At 46.9% G+C, this 16,995-nt stretch overlaps 2 protein-coding genes across 3 annotated transcripts in view; one reads left to right on the forward strand and one right to left on the reverse strand.

The window, feature by feature from the left end:
• The window catches only part of SMYD1 (SET and MYND domain containing 1), a 45,056-nt gene extending 39,506 nt beyond the window's left edge, over positions 1 to 5,550 (forward strand). For both annotated transcript variants that reach the window (XM_065405372.1, XM_065405373.1), the window contains 3 exons: positions 683 to 846; positions 3,450 to 3,618; positions 5,392 to 5,550. In XM_065405372.1, the coding sequence (XP_065261444.1) occupies positions 683 to 846; positions 3,450 to 3,618; positions 5,392 to 5,550 (492 nt within the window). The remainder of the gene's footprint in view (positions 1 to 682; positions 847 to 3,449; positions 3,619 to 5,391) is intronic.
• A 5,119-nt stretch (positions 5,551 to 10,669) lies between these two features.
• Positions 10,670 to 15,658, reverse strand: FABP1 (fatty acid binding protein 1). Its single transcript, XM_065405586.1, has 4 exons — positions 15,592 to 15,658; positions 14,206 to 14,378; positions 11,491 to 11,583; positions 10,670 to 10,720 (listed from the first exon to the last, which is right to left on the reverse strand). The coding sequence occupies exons 1-4, from the start codon at positions 15,656 to 15,658 to the stop codon at positions 10,670 to 10,672; spliced, it is 384 nt and encodes a 127-aa protein (XP_065261658.1).
• Positions 15,659 to 16,995: the final 1,337 nt, after the last annotated feature.

The raw sequence follows: 16,995 nt of genomic DNA on the forward strand, positions 1-16,995 counted from the left end.
ATCCACTTCCTTCCTCCCTGGCTCATTCATTCTCCTCTGCCCATCTCCTCCACCAGTCTGTCCACAGCCTGGCAGTGAGTGACCCTTCCACTGGGGCTGCCCATCTCGCTGGAACTCTCTCGTTCTCTCTCCAGGGCAATGAAACAGGGATGGGACCAAGTCACAAGGGTTCTGAGCTGGATCCAAACTCCCCCAGTGTCCAAGGGGATCAGATCCAGTCTTTCCCCTCAGATCCATCTCACAGAGGATGAGCCTGAACCTCCAGGACTGACACTGGATCCACCCTTCACCAGCACGTGAGAGGTTCAGAGCTGGTGTCAGTCTGGTCCCATCTCTCTGCTGATGCCCTTTAGTGATGGGAGGAAGTTTGTGTGATGCCCGCCATCTTTGCATGAGCTAAGAGCCAAGACTCCCTAGGTGAGGCTGTAATAGTCTCATGTCCTTTGCGGATGGGGACACAGGGGAAACCTGTGACTCGCTCACCAGTGGGTTACATTTGCACCCTTCACTCTTACTTTCCTCGCTTGTTTATGACTGACTCTCTCTGCAGAGCAGCTATTGAGCAAATAGGATAAATGTGAAACATACAAAATACAGTGCTCTGTGGTGGCGGATGTGCAAATCTAGGGCAGGCAATGCTGTGACGTTCTCTTGAACTCATTTGCCTTTCATGGGTGCCTAGGTTGTGAAGCTCTGTCGTGAGTGTCTGAAGAAACAAGAGCCCGTACTGGGAGACACTAACATCTACCTGCTGAGAATCCTGAGCATCGCTTCGGAAGTGCTCTCCTACCTCCAGATGTTCGAGGAAGCATCAAGCTATGCAAAGAGGATGGTTGATGGTTACATGTACGTGATCAAATCGCCCGTTTTCATGGTGGCTCTTTTTGATTCTATAATTTAATTAAGACATTTCTACAAAGAATCTGGACCTGACTCTGCTCTCGCTTTACAATGGTGTAAAACAGGAGTAAGTCCACTAAGGTCAGTGGCGCGACACTGGTGCAAAACCTGTATGACTGAGCTCAGAATCAGGCCCTGCTTTTATCACCAAAGAGAGAAAGAGTTTTGCTCACTTTGTGAATGGAAAGTTCCAAAACAGGATCATTTTTCAATTTATCTGCATATAACTTCAGAGGGGGGCTGGACAGGTTTAGTTAACCCATCTCTTTTGTCTGAGAAGCTGCCCAGAGCTGCTTAGATGGTGTCAGAGAAATTAGACATGGAAAAGACCTATCATTATGTAAAGAACACCCTGTGCTCCTGGAATGTGATCTCTGACTGGTAAAGAGATGCTACTGTGATAAGAAAACTGCTGGTGGATTGCACAGGTGTCACCAAGTGCAAATTTTTGTCTTGCCCTTTTACTTTGCACCACTTCAGGTCACATCTAGCCCTTGCTCCTGCTAGTAATTGTTCCTTGCAGTTTATTCCTGAGTGTCAGAGTCAGTGTTTAAGGCCAGAAGGGTCTAGATCATCCAGTGTGACCTCCTGTATGTCACAGGCCACCGACACCCACCCAGGACCTGCACACTAAACGCAACAACTGAAGTCAGACCAAAGTAAATGAAACCCATGGAAGACTAGAGTATTATGTGTGACAGGCAGAGAACAGGAGGGACTGAGGTGCACCCGTGCCCGAGGCCCCCACAATGGCAGGGAAATGATTAAATGAGATACACCCAGATAATCCTGGCGAGTCACCTGCATCCCCAGCTGCAGAGGAAGGCGCAAAATCCCCAAGGTCCCTTCCAATCCAACCTGGGGGAAAATTCCTTCCTGACCACACACATGGTGATCAGTTAGACTCTGTGCTTGACAGCAAGAACCATTCAGCCAAGCACCTGAGAAAGCAAATGCTTGATACTACCCCAGAGCCCTGGCCCACCTCGCCCAGTGTCCCGTGGCATCCCTGATGCTTCAGAGGAAGAAGATTAAAAAAACCCACATGGAGGGAGGGAAATCACCTCCTGACCCCCTGCAGGGAGCTTGGCCCAGTCCCATTTTTAAGGACTCAAGTGATGGGTGTTAGGAGACCTTGTTTTGGCTCTTGAGCTTTTCCATTGTGAAATAGTCTCTTGCTTTGTTGGGGCATCTGCACCTGGAAGCTGCCTTCCTTCCTTCCAACAGCTGGCCATCAAGAGGTGATTGGCCAGAAACAAATACCCAGCTGGTCTAGAAAGTGCCTCAAACCATCTAGAATTTCCTTCCATCTTAGCAGCCCAGCAGCATCTTATCCAGGTGCTTCCCCCATGTTGTGATAATTTTAATGTGATCTCCTTTTGGACAGCCCAGTCATACATGCTGGAAATTGCTCTCTCCTTTGCACACTCTGTATCTACTTCTTTACTGACTAAACCAAGTTTCTACTGCAAAGCCAGTAAAGCTATGGAGAAGTGGGTTGGGTTTTAGTCTGTTCAGGCTAAGGCTCTCCAATTTTTGTTTTTCCTCCCTCATACTAAGTGTAGCTCAAATGACAAAGTGAGCACAGATTCTTAGAAATCACAGGTTTTAAAATCATAGACATTAGAAGTGGAAAAGGCCTAATTCATCCTCCCGTCAAAGAAGAATTGTTCCCAGGAGTGTGTTGTTTGCCATTTGTCCAGTTTCATTTTAAATGCCTTTGACCGCTGTTGTTTTATGAGAGGCCGCGTGGTCCAGGGGAAGGATCAAAAACCAGGAAATGGAACCTACATTCAAGTCCTGGCTCTGCCGCTGATCTACTAGGTGACGTGAGGAAAGTCATTTCACCTCGCTGTGACTCAGAGTCCCCATCTGTAAAATGGGGACAATGATACTTTCCTTCCTTTCAGGGCCGGCTCCAGGCACCAGCTTACCAAGCAGGTGCTTGGGGCGGCCACTTCGGAGAGGGGCGGCACGTCCAGCTGTTCGGTGGCAATTCGGCGGACGGTTCCTCACTCCTGCTCGGAGCGAAGGACCTCCCGCCGAATTGCCGCCGCAGATCGCGATCGCAGCTTTTTTTTTTGTTTTGTTTGGCTGCTTGGGGCGGCCAAAACCCTGGAGCTGGCCCTGCTTCCTTTGCAAAGTGCTTTGAGATCCACAAATGAAAAATGCTACGTAAGAGCTAAGCGTTAGGTTTAAATGTAAATTCAAGCAATTGCTCACTGTGCTGGAACTGCAATGTTAGGGGCATAGCACCAGATCCTGATTGCAGTTATATCGATGGCATGTGGTGTTACAAACCTTCGGAGCCTGTATCAGAGCTTAACAGACCTCGTTGTTCGTTCCCAGCCAGGTTCTGCCACACCGAGCAGTAGTTCCCACTTCCAGCAGTTCGACTGATTTCAGTGGGGGCTACTCACAGATTGAGGTACCGCTCAGTGTGAGTAAGCGTGACAGAATCTGGCCTTCAGCAAACAGTGTTTTCAGGTAATATTTACATTTGGAAAGTTAGACTCTCACCACAATGAAATTTCTCAATGTTTTCCCAGGAAAATATACCATCCCAACAATGCGCAGTTAGGGATGGCAGTGATGCGGGCAGGGGTGACCCACTGGCATGCCAGTCTCATTGAATCAGGGCATGGCATGATCTGCAAAGCCTATGCTATTCTTCTGGTGACCCATGGACCTACCCACCCAATCACCAAAGACCTGGAGGTAGGTGGCCAGCGTCTCTTGGACAGTTCCTACTTTGACATGTGTCTGTGTAATCTGGTTTGTTGTTGTTGTATATGAAGAGTTAAATTTAAATAAATGGTGAAGCAGATGCCTAAAAAGCTGGGAACTGATCATATAAAGCTTGCTTCATGCAGTGTGATGTTAATATGTTTTCCATTAGATTACACTAGAGCTGGTTGGAAAATGGAATTCCTATCCTCTGGGACATTACAACGTTTTAACATTGGTTTTCATCCCAAATTGGGAGAAAAAGTCAAAATACAGTATTGAAAACTTTCATGGAATGAAAAGCGATAAAAAAATTGGAAATGTTAAAACAAGATGTTGATTCGAAATGAAGTGTTTCATTTTGGAATGTCGATTTGAAATGAAAATGTTCATATCTAACAGATATTTTGACTAAAAGTTGACATTTTAAAGTAAAAATGTCAATTCAAACCAAAGTGGTTCATTTCCAAATGCGGCGTTGGGAAATTGAAAAATGTGACATTTTCCGATCAAGTTATTTTGCTCATCTCTATGTTACCACGGAATTGGATGTAGGCTTTGCTGGGCCTTTGGAGAAGTGACATGTTCTCCTGCCAGCTCCGTCCTCACCTGAACTTGGATGGTGGCACTGTGACTGCTAGGTCGGGTTGTGTGTGTTTGAGAGCGAGAGAGAGACATGCATAGGTGTTTCTGCAACCACCTCAGTAGTACAGGCCTAAAGTCATTGCCAAATGTGCATTTTATTTCCTCAGCCCATAATAAGGGGCAGTGTGTTGCTGTGCTCTCCCAGGAGCTCCCTAGGAAAGGAATTGTGCTTTAGTGACCCACTTCATTCCATTGTAACGCCGACAGGCCCCAGTCGTCAGCGGGTGGATCGAACCTGGGACCTCTGGAGCTGAGTGCATGAGCCTCTACTGCGTGAGCTAAAAGCCCTTAGCTAAGGCTGTAGAGCAGACTCATTTGATCTCTCTCTCTAAGTGGTCTTGATGCCACTCAATGGGACAGAACACCAGGAGGTGTGTGGGTTACATATGCTCTCCCCTTGCTCCCGGGATCGTAATTTGTTGCTGGCTTACAGAAGCAGCAAAGTACTGCCCCCCTTTCTCCCAGGCACACTGACTTAGCTCAGTTGGCTGGTGTATTGGAGGATGGAGTCAAGGCTCTGCTCATTCCCTGTTGCTCCCTGCCCAGCTTCTCCAGGAGGAGAACAGTGGGCTCACAGCACCCATTTACCCTTGTGTGCCTGGATCCAAGGCCAGCTGGCCTGCAGAGGGGTGTAAAGGGAATCCTTAGCACCCCTTCTCTGCCTGTATAGGCGCAGGGGCAGCCCTGTAATCTAGCACTGGCCATGAATTTGTGCTCATAAAGAACTCTGGGTTGACAACTTTGGGAATGGGAACCTGTATTTGTCTGCAGAAGAACCACAGCAGACAGTGGCAGTGCAATCTACGCCACGCTGCCTCACCACTAATTAGCTTGGTCTAGGAGGGACCACGACTGGGTTTGGGAGAGTAGCTGAGTCTCTATGTTTAGGCAGCCTTTGGCCTCCCTGATGAGGGATGGGTTATGGAACCGGACTGAGGTCATCCTCCCTTGTCATATGGGCCACTGAATAGTGATTAGATGGCACCAATGTTCATCCATCTAACAGAACTGGGGAGCAGGAGGCCACTATCCTACCTTAGAAGGTACTTTATTTCTTTACTTTGAGAGAGATTGTAGAGTTTTCACCACTTGGCCTGCCCTTTGATTTCATCCCTGCAGGTCATGCGTGTCCAGTCAGAAATGGAGCTGCGCATGTTCCAACAGAATGAGTTCATGTATTACAAAATGAGAGAAGCAGCCCTGAAGAACCAGAAGATCCAAGTTATGGCTGAGCCCACCAATGAAGTGCCATCAGGCCTCTTCCACACAAAGAAGTAACCCCATAGCTTCCAGTTATCTGTATTCCTGCACATCTGGTAGAACATCAACCCTTTTCTTCCAAATCTGAAGAGGTTATTTGTAATGAGCACAATGCCATCTAACTAAGAACACATAGATCTCCTGAGAGTGGCTCTTGAAAAGTATTCTTCCAGGAGCTCAGGGCACCAGCTAAGAAATATTTCACAGGAAATAGATCCTGTTTCCACAAATAATAAAAGGGTCATTATAGCATCGCTTCCACAATAATTCATTTTAGGGCTAGTTCTCTTCATATAAGGCCAAATCCTGAAGTCCCTCACTTAGACTTTCAATCAGTTCTTTCTCAAGCAAAACTTCCATTGGAGTCAGCGGGTGCTTGCCTAAGTGAGGATGGGGATAGAACCCAGTAAAAATGAGGATGGACTACAGGGTTCGGCCCAAAGGGAGTCTTGTCTGTGTGAGGATTGAGTGAAAACTGAGGAAAGCTATTAGGATTTGGCACTGAGGAAGTTTTAAGTAAAGACACTTTTCCTGCCATTTTTCTATAGTTCAAAAACGATTTTGTAGTGTAGGAACTAACCTGCCGAATAGAGCAGACTTTAGGCAGTACTATGACCAGTATGGAGATTAATTAGAGATCCTACCTTAGGTAGAAGAATTTAGGTACCATTAAGGCCATATAAACTAGGGTGGCTGACACTGGCCTGCTGATTAAAAAGTGCATAGACAATGGTTTAAATCTCAGCATGGATGAAGTCAAAACAGGTTAGGACGGTGATCAGAAATGGGGCTCTGGTGTAGGCCCAAACCAGTGGCCAAAGAAGATTGAAACAGAATGGTTAGCTTCCATCACACCAACCAACGGGGCAGGGAGTGGCGGGGAAGCACTGCTTCCCTCGGCCACAGTGTGGGAGCTCCCGTCTACTGTTAGTGGAGGAGGGGGAGATGTCCTCCTCACTGCTCCTACTTACTTTAGTCCCCAGTCCTAACCTGGGCTGGAGCACTGTCGGCGTTCTAATGTGCTTTGGCCCCATTCGTGCTGGCCGACCAAACTGTGTCGTGCTTATTCTGTTTCAATACAACAACCATGCTTAAGCCTGGTGTGTAAGTTAATTTGTGAGGCAACTGCAGATGGGGCCTGCAGTGAGTACCACAGCTGGATCTAATGTAGTATATAGCCAGGGGGTGGCTTTAGGGCTTGTGTGCCATAGGAACTGAACCCTGATGGGCGGGGAGTGGGTAGAAAGGACGATTCCTTTAGGAAGAGAATGACAGATGTCACTGCCAATATCTTTCCTGCATACTTGGTTTGGTTCAAGAAATGTCAAGTTCAGCTTGGACTTATCTGGTGGTAAGGAATACGATCTAGTGCAATGGGCAAGAGAGCCAGCATAATCTGTGTTCCAATCTCGCCTCTGTCATTGACTTTGGTAAAGTCACTTACTCTCTCTAGCCAAGTTCAGAGTTAAGTCTAAATTAAGCTAAAAAAATGTGAACTCTGGTGAGGCTGGAAAGAACTGTAAATTACATCAGTTTAGCTTCACCTTTGTATTTGGCCTTCTGAGCCATATTCAGCAGGTTTAAAACAAACAAAAGGAAATATTTTTCACACAACGCACAGTCAACCTGTGGAACTCATTGCCAGGGGATGTTGTGAAGGCCAAAACCATAACTGGATTCAAAAGAGAATTAGATAAGTTCTTGAAGGATAGGTCCATCAATGGCTAATAGCCAAGATGGTCAGGAATGCAACCCCATGCTCTGGGGGTCCCTAAGCCTCTGTTTGCCAGAAGCTGGGAATGGGTGACGGGATGAATCACTTGATGATTGCCCCGTTCTGTTCATTCCCTCTGAAGCACCTGGCATTGGCCACTATCAGAAGGCAGGATACTAAGCTAGATGGACCATTGGTCTGATCCAATATGGCCTTTATGTTCTTTTGTTCACCATCTGTAAAGTGCAGGTTCATAGATTCCCAGGCCAAAAGGGACCATGTGCTCATCTAGTCTGACCTCCTGTATAGCACAAGCCAAAGGACTTCCCTGAATTAATTCCTGTTTGAATTAGATCATGTCTCTTAAAAAAAGTATAGTCTTTATTTTAAAATTGCCACTTATGGAGATCCACCCCAAACCCTTGGTCATTTGTTCCAATTGTTAATTACTCTCATTGGTCTAGCCTGAATTTGTCTAGCTTCAACTTCCAGCCAGTGGATCTTGTTCTACCTTTGTCTGCTAGATTAAAGTGCCCACGAAGGTACTCATAGGTTGTGATCAAGTCACCACTTAACCTCCTCTTGATTAAGCTAAACAGACTGAGCTCCTGGAGTCTAATTGGATACCAATCCCATCTCACAGGAGTGCTGGGAAGATTGATTAGATAATGTTTGCAGGGTGTTAAGTGTTGTTGATTTTCACTGCATGGAAGAGGCACAGCAATCTGACAACCAGCTTTGCCCCGGTGTGTATTAACATAGCGTCTCTTTAAACCTTCCTGTAACTAATCCTATTCAACAGATGCACCTACAAAGCAATTCTCATCCGCTGTTAGTGAATGCTAGACCATGACCATGCTGCTAACATCATCCTTGAGACTGGTTTGGGTTCTGTACAGCGCCATTAGCAGGTTATGTCAGGGCAAGGGACTCTGTGGAACCCCTGCCAGAGATCTGTCCCTGGGCTGATTCTTTATGGTGTACTGGTGGCAAAGCAGTCTGTAACACCACCTAGAGGTCTTCCCCTGGGTTTGCCTGGCACAGGGGAAGGTGTTGTTGTATCATGAAGTGTGGTACTTTTTCCAGGAGTTTAACTCTGATGCACCTAGGAGGGAGGGTTGGTGTGTGTGTGGAGCTGGGACCCCTTCCCCAGCCCTGGGAATCCCGAACCTGACACTTACAAGTAAATTGGAGAAAATTCCTCTGCAAGGTAATTAAGGTTTAAAAATAAATTCCGGACTCTCCTGCAGAGAGCCTGAAACTATGGCTCTGAACGGTTGAATTCATGTCAATGGGTGTAAACTCAGAGGCCAATGGAGACACTTTAAATGCCAAAACTGTTCACTGTAAGGCAGGAAGAGGGAAGATGGTATTATGAAGATCTACCATGGTGTTTCCCAAAGTATGGGGCACGCCTCACTGGTGGGTGCAAAGGACTAGTGAGGGGAGAGGGTTGTGGAAGATGTGTACATTAAGATGGGTCAGGCCTTTAACAACCCAGTGAGGTTGAAGAGGGAGGGGAGGGGTGTGTGTGTGTGTGTGTGTGTGTGTGTGTGTGTGTGTGTGTGTGTGTGATTGGTTTCATATTCCTGAAGCTGTGTTCAACTGTATAAATGTTTGGAAACATCATCTTCACGGGACATTTGATACCTGGAAAGATACTGGAACAAATTATTCAACAACCAGTTTGTAAGCACCTAAAGGATAATAGGATAAGTAAGAGCCAATATAGATTTATCCAGAACAAATGATACCAAACCAGCCTAATTTCCTTCTTTGACGGGGTTATTGGCCTAGTGGATGGGGGGAGCAGCAGACATGCTATATCTTGATTTTAGTGAGGCTTTTGACACAGTCCCACATGCAGGGCCGGTGCTACCATTAAGGCAAACTAGGCGGTTGCCTAGGGTGCCAAGATTTGGGGGCGCCAAAAAGCAGTGCCCCCAATTTTATTTTACAGTGTTCCTGGGCTGGGCTGCCGGCGGCGCGCTGACACGTGCGGCTCAGACTCCCTCTCCTAGCGCAGCGGCCGCTCCATGCAATTATTGTCATTGCCGGCAGGGGCGGCATGCTCGGGGAGGGGTCGTAGCAGAGATGAGCTGGGGTGGGGAGCCCTGCGGCAGCTCCCCCCCGCCCCTCCCGCCCTGAGGCAACCCCCCCCCACCCGCGGCAGCTCCCCACCCCCCTGGCCTGGGGAGCCATGCGGCAGCTCCCCACCCCAGCTCATCTCTGCTACGCCCCCTACCCAAGCGCACGGTTGCCGCTCCACTTCTCCCGCCTCCCAGGCTTGCGGCGCCAATCAGCTGTTTGGTGCCGCAAGCCTGGGAGGGGAGGAGAATTAGAGCGGGGGCGGCGTGCTCGGGGAGGAGGCGGAGCAGAGGTGAGCTGGGTTGGGGAGCTGCTGCACGGCTCCCCGGGGGGGGGAGCTGCTGCGGGGGGGCGCTTCAGGGCGGGGGGGGGGGGGGTTGGGGAGCTGCCGCAGGGCTGGGGGGGGGGGGCGCAAGGTGGAAGTTTCGCCTAGGGTGCGAAACTTCCTTGCACCGGCCCTGCCCACATGACATTCTGATAAGCAAGCTAGGGCAGTGAGGTCTAGAGGAAATTACTCTAAGGTGGGTGCACAACTGGTTGAAAAAAACATAGTCAAAGAGTAGTTATCAGTGGTTCACTGTCAAACTGGGAGGATGGATCTAGGAAGGACCTACAGGGAGGTCTGTCTTGGGTCCGGTATTATTAAATATTTTCCTTAATGACTTGGCTGATGCAGTAAGAAGGACACACAACAATTGTGGATGACACCAAGCCGGGAGCAGTTTTGCAAGCACTTTGAAGGACAGGCTTAAAATTCAAAATGACCTAGATGAATGGGAGAATTGGTCTGCAATCAACCAGATGAAATTCAATAAAGAGAAATGCAAAGTCCTTAGGAAGGAAAAAATCAGCTGCACAACTACAAAATGGGACTATCTGGCTAGGTGGTAGTACTGCAGTATCTGGGGGTTTTGGCGGCTCACAAATTGAATATGAACCAACAATGTGATGCCTGTGTTTAGCAACTGAACAAATACAGCATGGGCAGCAGCAGTGGGTCTCAACGCTGACCCGGAGGAACCACTTCTGTGGCACAGAGGATAGTACAGTCACTATAGCCCATTCATACTGTGCCCTCTGTGTAGAACTTGCTAGCCAGTTTGTGCCAATTGTGGTGGTGGCTTTATATGGATAGCTGTTCACTAGGAAAATGGATAGAAACTGCGGCCAATACAGCTCTTACAATAGGCATCTGTGAATCACAGCATTGCCACCAAATGACAAGGAGGATGCTAATAATAAAGTAATAATAATAATAATAACAACAAAGGTGCTTTAATACAAACTGTACTTTATTGGGCACACTTTACACAGTATAGGAAATGCACAGGATAGCTAGATTCTCTTGCTGATTCGCGTGTAGCTGATGTCTCCCAGGGTCATTGTCTAAAAACCAAATAAAAAGCACAAAGCGTTAGTCTTTCACTGAAGTAGCCTGCAAATATCACACATATCAAGGCCCTGATTCCGCAGACCAGAGACCCACACTTCAGGGTGGGGCCCAAGGCCAACCAACTGTATCTCCTTTAAATTGCACTGCTAATCCTTTAACTATATTAATAAATATTCTAAAATGTGTGTGTCCAGTGTGACCTTGCTTATTTGAAACCAGTCAGCTGAGCCTCCTCCCGTTTTTTCCGACACAGAGTCATGCCCCACAACTTCTACTACAATGAGAGTGAAAACATTCTTCACTTACCTGAAACCTTGATTATTCACACTTTTCAGTGCCCCTTGGATAATTACGGGTGTACAGCATGTAGCGTACTGCACATTCTCATTGAAAATGGCCTAAAATGGCCACTTGATTGACCAGCCAAACTTAAGCACCTGGGGTAGATGTTGGTCATTAACAAAAGGCTAAATTACGCACACGCTTGTACATGATATATTTAAAAGAACTGATTCTCATACATTACTACCTAATAGGCCAGATGCTTAGCTGGTGGGAATCAGCATAGCTCCAGTGAAGTCAGTAGAACTATGCCAATTTATACCTGTGGAAGTTCTGGCCCATGTATAAACCAGTACTCTGGGTCAGTAGTCTATGCTGATAGCTACTTGCTCTTGCTGGTATCCATTAGAAACACCCACCATAGTCTCATGCTGTAAGTGATGACATTTTTCTAATGTTATATATAACCTCTTATACTTACATTGGTGACTATGTCTCCCTTTATTTCAGTGATGGATCTGATTTTGCTCAAGTTCGTGACCAGTTTATTGTCACCTTCCATTTGAACAACAGCCTGATAGAGAGGGGGTAGGAGGGAAGAGAGACATGAACATTATTGCCTGTGGAATAAAGACCAATCTGCACTCACGTGTCTAATTATTCGATATATTAGGCAAGTGTAAGACTCCAAATTAATTAAAGGTGTGAATTTGAAGTGGATTAGTTAAATCACATTAAATCCCTGTGTGGATGCTGTTATTCAGAATTAAAAGTGGCCTTAATTCCATTTAGTTACTAAACCAAATTAAGGCCACTATAATTTTGAATGAGGGTGTTTACACGGGAGTTTAATGCGGTGTAACTAATCCATTTCAAATTCACACCTTTAGTTCCTTCAGAGTAACTTTCCTGGATGTCCCCGTGTAGATGAGTCCTAAGTGGTTTAACATCACTTCTAACTGAAATTACACAAGTAAAATCCTTCAATAGGAAAACATTATTTATCTGTCTACCTCCTTAGATTGTAAGCTCTTTGGGGCAGAGAATGTCCTTTTGTTCCATGTTTGTACAGCACCTAGCACAGTGGGGTCCTGGTCCATGACTGGGGCTCCTAGGCAGTATGATAATACAAATAGTATCAACCTACATGCTCCCTAATGGCTGTTATATAGAAGGTAAAACTCTTATAGCCACACTTGCAGAGAATTCTCCTTTAGCTCAAGTGCTGGTGGCCTGTGGTTTGCTCCAGAAGTTCATGATGCTATCTCCAGTACAACACATGTGGGATCTCAGCGACCTCTAGGTGTGTAGCATTGCAGTGGTATTTCAGGTGACTGAGGAATTCCTCCAGCCTTCAAAAGATCTAGAAAGCCACCTGCTGATGAGATAGAGACGGTGCGGGGCAGGAATTGCCAATGCTGGGGTTTTAAGTGAACCATTGTATCTGTCCTTTCCCTTCCAGGAACAGGAACCATCCAGTTTTAAGAGCTATGAACCCTAATTCCACATGCAAACAAGGGCAGAGGAAGGAGCAGTCAGAGCAGCCAAAGAGCCTGCGCATAATCCTTCTTTAAGAGGGCAGGTTTTTGTTTTATGCCTGTACATCTCCTGCCACATTTCATCATTCCCTTTTTTAAAAATAAAATGGAACTCAATGTCTCTTTTGTAATGCAACAGACCACATGAAGTCAAACCTGATTCAGCTGACTAATCTGGAAGAACAATATTTAGCACTTTTACAGAATTGTTCAGCTGTGGCTCTCAAACATGTTACACATGGGGAAACTGAGGCAAAGAGCGGTTACAGCCTGCATTTTCAGGGGCGGCCTATAGTTTTGGGCATCTAACTTTAGAAATCCAAGGCCTGATTATCAGAGGTGCCAAGTGATGAGTTTAAGTAGGAATCTAGTAACAGTGAGCAGCCACACGTCCAACCGAAGTCAATGGAAAGTGCTTAGCACCTCTTAGAATTAAGCCCTGGGGTTCTAAAATAGGGCACTCAGCAAGAGAGGCACCCAACATTGGAGGCCACTTCTGAAACTTTGCTGACACACAGACAATGGCAGTCCGCAGCAGTGAGCGCCACGCCCAGGACGACAGACTCTGCCTCATGCCACCGTGCTAAAAACAGCTGTGATAGATGGTGCTCTTCAGCTGCAGTTGGGGCTCTAAAGCCCACCCCATCCCTAGGTTTCAGAGCCTGAGCTCCGGCCCGAGCTGCAACGTCGACACAGCTATTTTTAGTGCTGTGGCGTGAGTAGCGGGACCAGATGTCCTGATTTTATAGGGACAGTCCCGATTTTGGGGGCTTTTTTTTATATAGGTTCCTATTACCCCCCCTCCCCCACCTCCTGTCCCGATTTTTTACACTTGCTATCTGGTCACCCTAGGCGTGAGCCCAGTGAACCTGAGTCTGTTGACCTGGGCTCAGAGGCTCACTGCCACGGGCTGTGTAAGAGACTTGCTGACATCCTGTCTAAAACAGGGCAAGGCATGGCACCCAAGTGGCCAGACATCCTCTCCATTGTGCAATGCTTCCCTCAGTTACGGTTTGGAGCTTTACTTCCCCTCCACTACAACAAATCACACATGGCCAAGCTGTGAGCCAAGATCAATCCATGAAGTTACACAATACAATCCATGGCCACCTAAAACTTCACTACCTGGGACTCAGGCCACAGCAACTACGGGTCCCAGCATGCAGTGCTCCACTTTGATCCATGTGCATGCTGGGAGCTCTAATAATTGACGGCCACACATCCCTATTACACACCAGGCGCCAAATTCTTTGCCAGTGTAAATGGGTGCAATCCCGCTGAAGTTAGAAGAGCTGCACACGTTTACATGAGCAGAGAATTTAGCCCAGCAGCAGTTACGGGCTTTGATGCATCTTGTGGCTCTCCAGGGGCAAGCTGATGGTGTGGCAGTTAGTTGAGCAAATCTGGGGCACCTCTGGGTTAGATGAAAAGGAAATAAAGTTCTACAAGTCCACTAGAAATCAACTGCCTTGTACTGGGGGCAATGTCAGTTCAGCCCTTTCTGTGGGATAGTGTAGCTGGGACGCGGTGTCAGGGCAGGATCCTGCAAGGTGCAGAGGGCCCCTACCTGGAGACTGAGCACTCTCAGGGCACTCAGCACCCCACAGGAGATGCTCAGCAACCCACAGCCCTACACGAAGGGAGGACCGGGCACCTACCTTGACTTTCTCTCCAGTTGGGGTCTCCAGCTCGGCCTCCTCTCCAATAGTGAACTCATTGATCAGCACTTTGCTGCCGGTTGTCACGGTGACCTTGAACGTTTTGCCATTCTGTACAATTTCTGAGATGCTCTTGATGTCCTTGCCCTTTTGGATCAATTCATCAGAAAGACCTGGCCAGAAATAAAAGCCTAGGCTTAGTGAGCGTTCTGAGGAGCGCTACTTCTGGGGCAGATGGGGAAGCCACACAAACAGAGCCAGCTTTCGGGGCTGTGAAATCCACGGCTGAGAGGGCTCCTTGACTGGTACACAGTGGCCTTACTCTGAGGGCCACTTCCTACGTTAACATAGGACCATGCGGTTGGCTGCTGTTTGAGTGCAATGAACAATGTCATTCATAGTCTAGTCTGGGGAAAGTCTCCAACCCCAGGACTTGTCCCCTGTCCTACACGGCTGGTTAGAAAGAGGAAGAAATGCCACCTCTGCCCCCACCTTGAAAGTCTAAGGGGAAAGAAAAGATCAAGCAAAAGAAAGTGGATGGAGGAGAGGAGAAGACAGGAATTTTTGTGGAAATGTGGGAGGAATAGGGACCCCAAGAATATCCTGGTTGGGATCCCTCAAAATCCTGAAGCCAATTGTACATATGAAAGGTAAAAAGCATGTCACAATACATGGAAGAAATGATAAAGCAAATCACTGATGAATATCTAGAGAGACTGGAGAAAATACAATCCCTGGCTAGAAAGTTATTGAAAATGTAAGCCAACATTTTTCAAACTTGAGTGTCTAAAAGTAGGCACCTAAATCTACCTTCAGGCACCTAAATAAGTGGCCCATTTTACCTAGTTCTTGGCAAGCAATTGAATCAGAGGTTCCATACAAAATGAACAGAGTGACAGATTAGCAGAGTCAAGGCAAAATCAACAGAGATTCATTTAATAGATTCCTCGGACCAGCTCCTCAGCCAGTGTAAATTGGCACACCTCCACTGACTTAGGTGGAAATTCACACCGGTCTGCAGTGGCTGAGGATCCGGCCCGCAGACTCTTAGGGCAGAAGGGACCATTATGGTATTTTAGACTGATCTCCTGCATAATACAGGCCAGAGAATTTTATGCAATGTTTCCTGCATGTCAATCATAGAGACTCATTCCATTATGTGTTCTTTTCATGAATGCATAAGATCACATGTACAGTGTTAGGTATTTTAAATTCATATTAATGTATAAAAATTAAGGACAGTAAAATTCAATATTAGAAATTAAAATTATTTTCATCTAAATCCTGAATGCCTGCACGCAATAGACTAATTTTAACCAATGTTGGACACTACATATGGACAGAGGCAACACACACTAAACATAGTTACATGTATCTGATACTTACCAAGGGCTTTCATGAAAGGCTCAAAATTTTCCTGGGACTGGAGTTCAAACTTTCCATTGAAGCTCATGATGGAGATGTTCTCTGTGGCCCTGTCAGGAGAGAATGTAGTTTGTCAATAACCAGTGCTTGGGCTTTATAAAGATTCATTGCCTTGAAAGTTGGTCAGAGGTAATATGATGTAATTCTTTTATGGCCTTGCTCAAACATTAACATATGACTGAGCAATGGTCAGTGATAAATTGCCCTCAGCTGCTGACCTAGGTTTACAAAGTGGGGGTAGGTTATTTTCAGTAAAGACCTGGAATTACAGATGTAACAAAATACAAAGCAGCACCTATGAAGGAAGGCTGAAAGAATTGGGTTTGTTTAGTTTGGAAAAGAGAAGACTGAGAGGGGACATGATAGCAGTTTTCAGGTATCTAAAAGGGTGTCATAAGGAGGAGGGAGAAAACTTGTTCACCTTAGCCTCTGAGGATAGAACAAGAAGCAATGGGCTTAAACTGCAGCAAGGGAGGTCTAGGTTGGACATTAGGAAAAAGTTCCTAACTGTTAGGGTGGTTAAACACTGGAATAAATTGCCTAGGGAGGTTGTGGAATCTCCATCTCTGGAGATATTTAAGAGTAGGTTAGATAAATGTCTATCAGGGATGGTCTAGACAGTATTTGGTCCTGCCATGCGGGCAGGGGACTGGACTCGATGACCTCTCGAGGTCCCTTCCAGTCCTAGAATCTATGAATCTATGAATCTGTAAAACTAAAGAAATGGAAAAAAAAAAGTGCAGAGAGATCTTGTTTGCTGATTGTCAGAGGAAAAAGCCAAATGATTCAAACCAACTAGAGCAGCGGTTCTCAAACTGTGGATCAGGACCCTAAAGTGAGTCATGATCCTGTTTTAATGGGGTCACCAGGGCTGGCTTTAGACTTGCTGGGGCCTGGGGCCAAAGCCCGAGCCCCACCACCCGGTACCAAAGCTGAAGCCCGAGCCCCACTGCCTGGGGCTGAAACCCAAGGGCTTCAGCTCTGGGCGGCAGGGCTCTGGCTTTGGCTTCAGCCCTGAGCGGCGGGGCTCAGGCTACAGGCCCCCACACCTGGGGCTGAAGCCCTTTGGCTTCATCTTTGACCCCTCCCACCAAGGGTGTTGGGGTTTAGGCTTTGGCCCCCCCACCCGGGACGGCAGGGCTCGGGTGGGCTCAGGCTTCGGTCCCCCCTCCTGGGGTCATGTAGCAATTTTTGCTGCCAGAAGGGGTTCGCAGTGCAATGAAGTTTGAGAACCCCTGGACTAGAGCTCTGGAAACACATTAGAAAGAGCAGGGCAGCTGGGAAGATATTTTGACATCGGGGTGTGGTGCTGTGTGAGATGTAGGGATTTTCATTTGCTCTTCCCAACCTATTGTCACAAAGAGC

The sequence above is a fragment of the Emys orbicularis genome, chromosome 5 (genome assembly GCF_028017835.1).
Source record: "Emys orbicularis isolate rEmyOrb1 chromosome 5, rEmyOrb1.hap1, whole genome shotgun sequence".
Classification (NCBI taxonomy): Eukaryota; Metazoa; Chordata; order Testudines; family Emydidae; genus Emys; species Emys orbicularis.